Source organism: Nanorana parkeri, unplaced genomic scaffold, assembly GCF_000935625.1.
Source record: "Nanorana parkeri isolate BGI_ZX_2015 unplaced genomic scaffold, ASM93562v1 scaffold259, whole genome shotgun sequence".
Lineage (NCBI taxonomy): Eukaryota > Metazoa > Chordata > Amphibia > Anura > Dicroglossidae > Nanorana > Nanorana parkeri.
The window spans coordinates 1,545,312-1,558,367 of record NW_017306527.1 but is presented as its reverse complement, the minus strand read 5'-3'; the positions used below and the strand labels follow the sequence as shown (position 1 = coordinate 1,558,367).

At 41.9% G+C, this 13,056-nt stretch overlaps 1 protein-coding gene across 1 annotated transcript in view; it reads right to left on the bottom strand.

The window, feature by feature from the left end:
- Nucleotides 1–827: 827 nt before the first annotated feature.
- The window catches only part of PEX7 (peroxisomal biogenesis factor 7), a 77,468-nt gene continuing 65,239 nt past the window's right edge, over nucleotides 828–13,056 (bottom strand). The window contains exons 8-10 of the mRNA XM_018556933.1: nucleotides 9,501–9,503; nucleotides 2,507–2,561; nucleotides 828–1,069 (exon numbers count right to left, since the gene is read on the bottom strand). Coding sequence (XP_018412435.1) covers nucleotides 828–1,069; nucleotides 2,507–2,561; nucleotides 9,501–9,503 — 300 coding nt within the window. The remainder of the gene's footprint in view (nucleotides 1,070–2,506; nucleotides 2,562–9,500; nucleotides 9,504–13,056) is intronic.

Sequence of the window (13,056 nt, the reverse complement as noted above, 5' to 3'; positions counted from 1 at the left end):
TGAGAATGTGACTGGTAGAAATGGTTTCCCAGCACTGCTTTATATTCCCAGCAGACCCTGCTGATCAGTAACAGTAGTAAAGCCAGATGTCACTATTGATTTTAAAATGCTAAATAAAGGGATGCAATTAAAATACACTTTGAGAATGTTGGTAACTCAATGTAAAATGCGGAGTTCTTTCAGCCCATATAAAAAGGAAACTAGTGTGTCTGTGTCCAGCAGCTCACACAGGACAAGTTTAGTGATTTTGAAAGTGAACCCTTTGTTGAAATAAAGCTCTAGGCAATTAGAATGCATTACTAAATTCTCAAAATAGAAAACTAGAATAACAATAAAAATTGTATTGAATTCCCAGTTTTACACCATTGGTCTATAGAAGCAAACTTAGGATGTTTTGTATTTTTTGCTACATTGTTACATTACATTTTGACATTTTTATGCATACAAAATTGTTTGTTAACATTATGACATACCTCAGTGACACTGCAGATGCAATTGGAACTTGCAGATGCAATTGATGCAATTGGAACAAACTAGCACAAGCAACTGGACAAGGAAGGATATGACAGTAGGCTCCCCACAATGACCCCTCCAACGCCTGAGAACAAAAGGCTTTTGGGGAAAGCGAGCTTTGACGGCATGGAGGAGAGCAGAGGCGTAAACATTAGAGGAAACAACCCAAGAGCGTTCCTCCAGACCATAGCCTTTCCAGCAGACCAGGTACTTGACTCCTGATCTCATGAGAGTCGAGCATGCTACATATTTCACACTCCTCATGGTTGCCAACAGGAATGGGACAAGGACAAGGAGGAATGGTAGTGTAACAATTACACACTAGTGGCTTCAGGAGCGATACATGGGAAACCTTGGATATAGCGCATGTTAGAAGGGAGGTCAAGAGCATAGGCAACCAGGTTAACCTTCCGGAGAATACGTAAAGGCCCAATAAAACGGGGTGCCAATTTCAGAGTAGGCATTCTGAGGTTGAGCTTAAGGAACGACAGCCACACCATCTCCCAGACCTGGTAAGCATGGGTAGGTGCCTGAAATTTGCTTAGAGCTTTTGGCGCTGCATAGAGGCATGAAAGGAACTCTAAATCTCCACCCAAGAGGAACGGAACCCCCAAAGTTTATCCTTCAAAGCAGGAATGTTCAGAGGCATAATGGATTTGGGCAACACAGATGGTTGAAACCCATAGTTAGTCATGAACGGAGACATTTGGGAGGACATTTCGAATGCACTGTTCCTAGCAAACTCTGCCCAGGGTAGCAGATCAACCCAATTGTCACGATGGTCCGACACACAGCAGTGGAGGAATTGCTTCAGAGCTTGTTTGGATCACTCAGTGGCACCATTGGACTGCGGATCATATTCTGAGGAGAAGGAGAGTTGAATTCCCAACTGTGTGCAAAAGGCCCGCCAGGACCTAGTGGCAAACTGGCTAACATAGTCCAAAACTATCTCCTATATATATGAACCGTGATATACCATGTAAATGGAAGACCTCCCTGGCAAATGCTGTGGCAAGCTTTTGAGCGGTGGGCAACTTCATAAATGGTATGCAATAGTAGAGCACATGCGGCTCCACAAACATCCCCACATTGTTTTAGGGGATGCAATGCAGTAGCCACAGTAATCCACATTTGGTGGTTCTGTCCAATAGCCCAGCACTTTTGGCATACGGTTTATGATCTGCTCTGTTCGCTGCTATGGGTCCACCTGCCTCTGAACTCCAGAAAAGTTTTACTCAATCTAAAACCAAATGGGTTCTCTAAATATAAATTTGCCCTGATGACCATTTTTGAAGGCTGACAAACAGGTAATTGCAAAATACTGGCACTCCCCCTCCTTACGCTTTACTGCAGTGAGTCCATACGGCATTTTCCAATGAGAAACTATCCGCCAAACTATCAGGTTCGATGATGAAATTTCATAAGGTTTGGGATCCGTGGGTATTGCATGTCTGCCCCCGATTTTGACTGGTTCTTTAGCTCTCAATAGTGATCATGGGGCATAAGTGGCGGAGTTGCCCTGAACCCCTTCTACTTTTTTCCTAAATTTTCTGTATTCCCTTCTGTTCACTCTTTTCTCCTTTTTCTTTCCCTCCCTGCTTTTTTTTTCTTTGTTGTAATTAAGTTAGATTTACTTTGTTACAACACCGTCTAAAATGTTTATCGGCTTATACTTTGGCTACCATATAATGCTGTAATTCATATGCTTTTGCCGCTGGAATACATATTGTAACCTTTCTCTTATGATGCTTTTATTATGTTTGGTGACTTATGTGATAATAAAAAATATTGAAAAGAAAAATGGTATCCAATTGCAAATTTTTTGTAAAACGGTCGACAATCATGAGAATAATGGTATAACCACAAGACACATGAAGATCAACGATAAAGTCCATGACTAGGTGGGACCAAGGACATCCCCCACTGGGAATAGGTTGCAATAGACCCCAGGGAGGTGCCAAGGGGATTTGCTTTGGGCACCAATGAAACATACAGCCAAGCAAGCAGCGACATGAATGCAGAGATGGCCACCAGAATTGGCAGGGTGACTGGCAGTATTGAAGTTATAGTAGGTTCGCACAAGTTTCATGAGTAAATTATCAGGTAAAAAACACTTATCAGATGGTTTCTCGGGAGGAGCCATAGGAGCAGCCAGAATCTGCTCTCCCAGGTGAGAGGTTGAATTGGTGCAGATAGTTGCCAGGATATGATCTGGAAAACAACCGTAATGGACAAGGAGTCTGCCTGGAAGACTCAGAATATTGGCAAGGCAGGGCATTAGCCTTCAAATTTTTTGAGCCAGGCAAATACGAGACCACATAATTGAATCATGAAAGAAACAGAATCCATCTAGCTTGGCGTGGCATGAGCCTCTTGGCTTCCGAGAGATAGGTTCAATGTACTAGGGTACAGGAACCCTAGTACCCTTTAAGCAGATGTCTCCACTCCTTGAGAGCCAGAATTATAGCCAACATTTCTCTGTCACCAATCTGGTAATTGCACTCTGCTGGAGATAACTTTTTGGGAAAGAACCCACAAGGTGTAAGGGACAATTTGGTGTAGGGCGATGAGACAGTAGGGCGTCTACTCCTGTCTCAGACTCATCGACCTCAAGAATAAAAGGAAAGGCGGGATTGGGGTGCAGTAGTAAATGCTGATTTAAGGGCTTTGAAGGCCTCAATAGCAGCAGGAGACCAGTTGTGTGGATCACTGCCTTTCTTAGACAACTCTGAGTAGGTTTTGCTATAGAGGAAACATTTTTGATACATTTTCGATAATAGCTGGCAAAACCAAGGAAACATTGAATGGAGCAGAGAACAGTAGGATGAAGCCATTGTAAAACAGCAGACACCTTCTGTGGATCCATGGAGAACCCCCCTGAGGAGATCAAGTAGCCCAAAAAGGTAACCTGAGACTGGTGAAATTCCCATTTCTCAAGCTTACAGAAAAGCCCATTCTCACATAAACATTGCAAAACTTGTCTAATGTCCTGGTGGTGCAATTCAAGGGGTGTATTAAAATATCATCTAAATAGACTACCATGCATTGTTGTAACATATCACAGACAGCGGGAGCGATGCCAATCCAGCCATTTACAATATAAGGAATACATTACAGTTACAATACAAGTCAAGACAAGATGATAAGGAGGGCCGGGCTCGTGAGAGCTTACGTTCTAAAAGGGAGGGGCAAATGATACAAGAGGTGGTAGCTGTGTGGGGATTAACTCTTTGAGAAAGTGATAGTTCAGTGGTTAGGTTGAGGTGAAATAGGCTTCCCTGAAGAGATGAGTCTTTAGGGATCGCCTAAAGACAGACAGAGTAGGACATGGCCAGGCAGATTGGGGTAGGGAGTTCTAAAGGATGGGAGAGACTCTATAGAGAAGTCCTGGAGGCGAGCATGGGAGGAGTTGAAGAGGGAGATAGAGAGCAGGAGCTCTTGGGAAGAGCCGAGGGGACGGTTAGGATGATACTTTGAGACAAGGTTGGAGATAAAACTGGGGGCAAAGGCTGAGCAGTTGGTTAGGTGGATGAGTGTAGCAGCAGCATTTATTATAGACTGAAGAGGGGATAGTCAGTGTAGCGGTAGGCCAATGAGGAGGGAGTTGCAATAGTCAAAGCAAGAGATAACAAGTGAGTTTATGAGTAGTTTTGTGGTTTCATTGGTAAGGAATTTGGGTGTATTTTGGAGATGTTATGAAGGTCAAGGCAGCAGGGTATGGATAGTAATTGGATGTGGGGCAGAAAGGTGAGGTCCATGTCAAGGACGACACCTAGTACGGCAGGAGGGAGGGATAGTTGTGTTATCACTGAAGAAAAAAAAGCATAAAACTTAACATAGGAAGGCATAAACTATTAGCATCAATGTAGTAGTTGGCAAGTCAAGATATATCCTCAGACAGCTTTGATCTTAAGAAAGAAACCTAATTAGGCATATGATACCCTGCCATTTACCTAATTATCTAATGAAAAGAATTTCTCTGCTTGTTGCAGAAAAGATTTAGAAACACCTCTGACTCATGTAAGTAAATGGGCAGTTATTACAAGAACAACAATTGAGTGTTTTGTTGGAGCCGAAAATACTTTGTATCACGCAGATAATGGTAGAAAATTGTCTAATATCGGATAGTTATCTATAGTCTTTTTTACAATCTGATTGTGTGGTGAACTAAATGTGTAAAGCTAAGAAATAACGATATCTAAGAATCTTATGGAAAATGTCTAGGTATATACAGTTGTTTGAAAAAGTGTTGGCCCCCTTCCTGATTTTTCATTGTTTTGCACATTTGTCACACTTTAATGTTTAAGATCATCAAACAAATTTAATATTAGTCAAAGATAACACAAGTAAACACAAAATGCAGTTTTTAAAGAAAGGTTTTTATTATTAAGGGAAAACAAAATCCTAACCCACATGGCCCTGTGTGAAAAAATGTTTGCCCCCCTGTTAAAACATAACTTAACTCTGGTTTATCACACCTGAGTTCAATTTCTCTAGCCACACGCAGGCATGATTACTGCCATACCTGTTTGCAATCAAGAAATCACTTAAATAAGACTTGACTGACAAAGTGAATTAGACCAAAAGATCCTCAAAAGCTGCACATCATGCCGAGATCCAAAGAAATCCAGGAACAAATGAGAAAGAAAGTAATTGAGATCTATCAGTCTGGAAAAGGTTATAAAGCCATTTCTAAAGCTTTGGGACTCCAGCAAACCACAGTGAGAGCCATTATCCACAAATGGCGAAAACATGGAACAGTGGTGAACCTTCCCAGGAGTGGGCGGCCAACCAAAATTACCCCAATGCCAAATTATTTGCATTTCACAAGACAGAGAAAAGTGGTAAAGAAGTTAAAAAAGAACTATGGGGTAACCTTTTTATCCCATAGTTCTCTTTGGGGTCACAGGAGGACATATATTAACATCCTCCCGTGACCCAAAACTCAGCATATAGGGGGCTTTTGCCCCCTATATGCTGAGAGATCCACCTTGCTGGCTCATTGACAATGGGCTCTGCCTATCTAGAGGCAGAGCCAGCTGTGCCCGCCCCTTCGCCCCCGTCCATTTCTCCAGTCAGCGCTGGAAGAGCGCAGAGGGGAGTGGGGGCCGGCAGGGGGCGGAGACTGACAGTCACCGATCTCTGCAGGGAGATGATCGGAAAGTGAGCAAGCGATGGTATGTGTTCACTCACTTCACGATCAATAGAGCCGACTTGCGACAGTTTTCAATGTCACACGTCAGCTCTTACTATGGGGATAAGTGTATTTCACTCACCCCATAGTTCTCCTTTAAGCTGGGATATAATAAGGGCATGCACCGGCATTTTGGTTGCATTATGCTAGTAGGAAGCAATAGATGCAGGATATGTTTTTAAACTGGAGATGACAGGTAGTTAATGAGTTAACATATGTTAAATGAAATACTTCAACCATGTATTACCCCTTAGCAATGTTAAAATAATAGGGGTTGTTCACAGTAATTGTTATTTCAGAAAGGGAAGTTGAGTGAGTGTGAAAAATAAATTCTGAGCTATCCATAATAAGTTTTAGGAAGTAAGAGTAGATGAAAACAGATATGGCAGATAAGACAATCGGGAACACAAGATAGCAGGGAAGTGAGATTTAAAGTTAAAAGATGATTTTAAGTAGAATCTGCTTATAAGTCATTCATCTTCAGGCTCCACTGGTCAGATTTATTTCTGTAATACCACAGATTTATGCACACAAAAAATCTGTACTGTACAAACCTGAGTTCAAAGCAATACTCAGTTGAGCTTATTAAAATACAGTGTTCACAATCATAGACCTTTTATTGCTTTAATCACAGCCTACCCTAAATGTTTACCCATGACCAGCCTCTAACACAAAAATGTAAGACTGGTACATGGTCATTCAACTGTCAGGGCACTGAGTCACAGACATACAGGGTGGTATTTATCAAAACTGCAGCAGACAGAATCTGGAGGAGCTGCCCATGGCAACCAATCAGCTTCTCTCTTCAGTTTGTTTAGTTAAGCTTTGAAAATGAAAGAGAGAAGCTGATTGGTTGCCATGTTTGGACAGTCCCTTAGCAGATTAGGGAGAGATTAGAGTGTCTAGAGGGAGATTTATGTTTGTGTGTGTCATCAACAACAACTTCATGTGTGCTTAGCTGCTGGAACCCCCCCCAGCTTGCTTTTTTTGTGGGGTTCTTTATATTTCTTGTCTTAATTTTTTCTTTTTTAAGCGGAGTTGAGTTTAGTGTTTACTAAAACTGTGCATTTTTATTTCACCTTATTTTTAACTTTCAGTTAGGTGTAAAAAAAAAGGGGGATGGGCCAGAATTAAGTGTACAATATATTGTGGGCTTTGTCAGTAAAATAAATACACTCTAATGCTGATTGTTTTTTATAAAACCTGGCTGTTGTGGGTCCTGTTAAAAAAAGCAGCCTAGTCAAAGAGGTGTTTGTTATAGACTGTTTACAGAGCCATCTACCCTGAAAAGTTTTATGTACATTCATTCTGTGCAAATGGAGGAAAAAACTGATGTTATTAGTATATTTTCTTTCCAGACTAAATGTAAATTCAGGAAAATACCAAATTATGGCCAATTGGCGCTGAGAAGCATAAGAAACGAGTATTTCTTTCCTATGGCCCTCACAGCTCCATCTAGTGGCCATAATGTAGCACTTACCTGATATTACATTTAATCTGGAAATATTTGTTTTTACCTCTATTCACACAAAATGAATGTACATGCAATTTCAGAAGGTGACTGGCTTTGCAAATTGTTTATATATAGACACCAAAGTATTTAAAGACTGTGCATGTACTCGCTACAATATTTGGGGGGTCTTTTTCTAGAGAAATAAACTTATTTTTATTTTATTAAATGCTGGCTAGAGTATCTTCAATTGAAAATGGGGCCTAGTCAAAGTGTTTAAATGCTGTGCATGTAGCCAATACAATATTTTTGGGATTTTTATAAATACATTGTAATTCTGATTTTTTTTTAATTAAAAGCATAACATCATCTAATGTTGATTTCTTAAATTAAAAAAATGGCTGGTATAAGTCCTGTTGAAATCTGGCAAGTGTCTGTCTTGTTGAAAATTGGGGCTTGTAAAAGTGATTAAATACTGTGCAGGTAGTCACTGCCTTGTTTTGAAGGGTTGTAGTGAGATAAATACATTATAATGTTGATTTCTTTCTGGAGTAGGTTGAAAATGCGCCCTAGTCAAAGTAATTAAATACTGTGAATGTAGTCAGCACAATATTTTGGGTGTTTTTCCAGCAAAATATATAAACTCTAATTTTTTTAATTAAACCTGGGAAGTGTCTCTCCCTAAAAATTGAGGCTTGTACACGTGATTGAGTACTGTGCAGGTAGTCACTACATTGTTTTGGGGCTTTTTGTGGAAAAAATGCATTCTAATGTTGATTTTATGATTTAAGCATGGCTGTTGTGGGTCCTATTGAAAATGCACCCTAGTTACACCCTAGTCAAAGTCATTAAATACTATGCATATGGTCACTACAATACTTTGGGGGCTTTTTTCAGCGACTCTCAGTGGTGTTCTAACCAAGGCATTACAACACTTTCTCATTTGTTTGCAGGTGGGACTTTCATCGGCCTCAATCAACTCAGAGCTAACGCCAACAATAAACATTTCTTCAGAAACCATAAGCACCCAGCTCAACAAAGGTCCACTCTTTAGCGTGGATTCTGGAATTGATAAGTTTCTCTCGTACACTACCGCGACTGAGACGCCACAGTATACTGCGAGCTACTGCTCACGGTATACTGAGACGCTGAAGCGGATCCCGACAATTATGTCTGGATCCGCCCAGCTCCGTGAGTGACAGATGGCTCTGCCTATCTAGAGGCAGAGCCAGCTGTACCCGCCCCATTCCCTGTCCGATCCGCCAGTCAGCGCTGGCGGATCGGAGCAGGGAAGGGGGAATCCAGCCCCTCCCCTGTCACAGAGGAGAGCTGTGACAGGATCGAGAGGTGAGCGAACGCCGGTATGTGTTCGCTCACTTCCCGATCTACTGAGCCGACCTGTGAAAGTCTCATTGTCACAGGTCAGCTAGAACTATGAGGTGAGTGAAAAAAACTCAACTCATAGTTCTCCTTTAAGGCCCAACACAAACCAATATTTAGTTTAGGGACAGGAGGAAAAGACTCCCTAATGGGGCCAGAAACAGAAACAAACCTGACAGAAATGCTATTTCTTTCCCTCTCTATCCAAAACTGAACAAAAAAAATGGCTGGAGTCAGACTTTAAACAAAAATGCAGCATTTGAACTTATCTCTGCACTTATGAGTCAAACCAGAATATTTACTGTGTAAAGTCAGGGGTCCTAACCCTTCCCTACTCAAAACAAAACTAATGTTTTAGATACACTCTAATCATAGATGTCACTGTTGATAGATTTTTCAGAAAAACTGGGGGAAGAATGTCATTGTTGACAAATGAGAATGTGACTGGTAGAAATGGTTTCCCAGCACTGCTTTATATTCCCAGCAGACCCTGCTGATCAGTAACAGTAGTAAAGCCAGATGTCACTATTGATTTTAAAATGCTAAATAAAGGGATGCAATTAAAATACACTTTGAGAATGTTGGTAACTCAATGTAAAATGCGGAGTTCTTTCAGCCCATATAAAAAGGAAACTAGTGTGTCTGTGTCCAGCAGCTCACACAGGACAAGTTTAGTGATTTTGAAAGTGAACCCTTTGTTGAAATAAAGCTCTAGGCAATTAGAATGCATTACTAAATTCTCAAAATAGAAAACTAGAATAACAATAAAAATTGTATTGAATTCCCAGTTTTACACCATTGGTCTATAGAAGCAAACTTAGGATGTTTTGTATTTTTTGCTACATTGTTACATTACATTTTGACATTTTTATGCATACAAAATTGTTTGTTAACATTATGACATACCTCAGTGACACTGCAGATGCAATTGGAACTTGCAGATGCAATTGATGCAATTGGAACAAACTAGCACAAGCAACTGGACAAGGAAGGATATGACAGTAGGCTCCCCACAATGACCCCTCCAACGCCTGAGAACAAAAGGCTTTTGGGGAAAGCGAGCTTTGACGGCATGGAGGAGAGCAGAGGCGTAAACATTAGAGGAAACAACCCAAGAGCGTTCCTCCAGACCATAGCCTTTCCAGCAGACCAGGTACTTGACTCCTGATCTCATGAGAGTCGAGCATGCTACATATTTCACACTCCTCATGGTTGCCAACAGGAATGGGACAAGGACAAGGAGGAATGGTAGTGTAACAATTACACACTAGTGGCTTCAGGAGCGATACATGGGAAACCTTGGATATAGCGCATGTTAGAAGGGAGGTCAAGAGCATAGGCAACCAGGTTAACCTTCCGGAGAATACGTAAAGGCCCAATAAAACGGGGTGCCAATTTCAGAGTAGGCATTCTGAGGTTGAGCTTAAGGAACGACAGCCACACCATCTCCCAGACCTGGTAAGCATGGGTAGGTGCCTGAAATTTGCTTAGAGCTTTTGGCGCTGCATAGAGGCATGAAAGGAACTCTAAATCTCCACCCAAGAGGAACGGAACCCCCAAAGTTTATCCTTCAAAGCAGGAATGTTCAGAGGCATAATGGATTTGGGCAACACAGATGGTTGAAACCCATAGTTAGTCATGAACGGAGACATTTGGGAGGACATTTCGAATGCACTGTTCCTAGCAAACTCTGCCCAGGGTAGCAGATCAACCCAATTGTCACGATGGTCCGACACACAGCAGTGGAGGAATTGCTTCAGAGCTTGTTTGGATCGCTCAGTGGCACCATTGGACTGCGGATCATATTCTGAGGAGAAGGAGAGTTGAATTCCCAACTGTGTGCAAAAGGCCCGCCAGGACCTAGTGGCAAACTGGCTAACATAGTCCAAAACTATCTCCTATATATATGAACCGTGATATACCATGTAAATGGAAGACCTCCCTGGCAAATGCTGTGGCAAGCTTTTGAGCGGTGGGCAACTTCATAAATGGTATGCAATAGTAGAGCACATGCGGCTCCACAAACATCCCCACATTGTTTTAGGGGATGCAATGCAGTAGCCACAGTAATCCACATTTGGTGGTTCTGTCCAATAGCCCAGCACTTTTGGCATACGGTTTATGATCTGCTCTGTTCGCTGCTATGGGTCCACCTGCCTCTGAACTCCAGAAAAGTTTTACTCAATCTAAAACCAAATGGGTTCTCTAAATATAAATTTGCCCTGATGACCATTTTTGAAGGCTGACAAACAGGTAATTGCAAAATACTGGCACTCCCCCTCCTTACGCTTTACTGCAGTGAGTCCATACGGCATTTTCCAATGAGAAACTATCCGCCAAACTATCAGGTTCGATGATGAAATTTCATAAGGTTTGGGATCCGTGGGTATTGCATGTCTGCCCCCGATTTTGACTGGTTCTTTAGCTCTCAATAGTGATCATGGGGCATAAGTGGCGGAGTTGCCCTGAACCCCTTCTACTTTTTTCCTAAATTTTCTGTATTCCCTTCTGTTCACTCTTTTCTCCTTTTTCTTTCCCTCCCTGCTTTTTTTTTCTTTGTTGTAATTAAGTTAGATTTACTTTGTTACAACACCGTCTAAAATGTTTATCGGCTTATACTTTGGCTACCATATAATGCTGTAATTCATATGCTTTTGCCGCTGGAATACATATTGTAACCTTTCTCTTATGATACTTTTATTATGTTTGGTGACTTATGTGATAATAAAAAATATTGAAAAGAAAAATGGTATCCAATTGCAAATTTTTTGTAAAACGGTCGACAATCATGAGAATAATGGTATAACCACAAGACACATGAAGATCAACGATAAAGTCCATGACTAGGTGGGACCAAGGACATCCCCCACTGGGAATAGGTTGCAATAGACCCCAGGGAGGTGCCAAGGGGATTTGCTTTGGGCACCAATGAAACATACAGCCAAGCAAGCAGCGACATGAATGCAGAGATGGCCACCAGAATTGGCAGGGTGACTGGCAGTATTGAAGTTATAGTAGGTTCGCACAAGTTTCATGAGTAAATTATCAGGTAAAAAACACTTATCAGATGGTTTCTCGGGAGGAGCCATAGGAGCAGCCAGAATCTGCTCTCCCAGGTGAGAGGTTGAATTGGTGCAGATAGTTGCCAGGATATGATCTGGAAAACAACCGTAATGGACAAGGAGTCTGCCTGGAAGACTCAGAATATTGGCAAGGCAGGGCATTAGCCTTCAAATTTTTTGAGCCAGGCAAATACGAGACCACATAATTGAATCATGAAAGAAACAGAATCCATCTAGCTTGGCGTGGCATGAGCCTCTTGGCTTCCGAGAGATAGGTTCAATGTACTAGGGTACAGGAACCCTAGTACCCTTTAAGCAGATGTCTCCACTCCTTGAGAGCCAGAATTATAGCCAACATTTCTCTGTCACCAATCTGGTAATTGCACTCTGCTGGAGATAACTTTTTGGGAAAGAACCCACAAGGTGTAAGGGACCATTTGGTGTAGGGCGATGAGACAGTAGGGCGTCTACTCCTGTCTCAGACTCATCGACCTCAAGAATAAAAGGAAAGGCGGGATTGGGGTGCAGTAGTAAATGCTGATTTAAGGGCTTTGAAGGCCTCAATAGCAGCAGGAGACCAGTTGTGTGGATCACTGCCTTTCTTAGACAACTCTGAGTAGGTTTTGCTATAGAGGAAACATTTTTGATACATTTTCGATAATAGCTGGCAAAACCAAGGAAACATTGAATGGAGCAGAGAACAGTAGGATGAAGCCATTGTAAAACAGCAGACACCTTCTGTGGATCCATGGAGAACCCCCCTGAGGAGATCAAGTAGCCCAAAAAGGTAACCTGAGACTGGTGAAATTCCCATTTCTCAAGCTTACAGAAAAGCCCATTCTCACATAAACATTGCAAAACTTGTCTAATGTCCTGGTGGTGCAATTCAAGGGGTGTATTAAAATATCATCTAAATAGACTACCATGCATTGTTGTAACATATCACAGACAGCGGGAGCGATGCCAATCCAGCCATTTACAATATAAGGAATACATTACAGTTACAATACAAGTCAAGACAAGATGATAAGGAGGGCCGGGCTCGTGAGAGCTTACGTTCTAAAAGGGAGGGGCAAATGATACAAGAGGTGGTAGCTGTGTGGGGATTAACTCTTTGAGAAAGTGATAGTTCAGTGGTTAGGTTGAGGTGAAATAGGCTTCCCTGAAGAGATGAGTCTTTAGGGATCGCCTAAAGACAGACAGAGTAGGACATGGCCAGGCAGATTGGGGTAGGGAGTTCTAAAGGATGGGAGAGACTCTATAGAGAAGTCCTGGAGGCGAGCATGGGAGGAGTTGAAGAGGGAGATAGAGAGCAGGAGCTCTTGGGAAGAGCCGAGGGGACGGTTAGGATGATACTTTGAGACAAGGTTGGAGATAAAACTGGGGGCAAAGGCTGAGCAGTTGGTTAGGTGGATGAGTGTAGCAGCAGCATTTATTATAGACTGAAGAGGGGATAG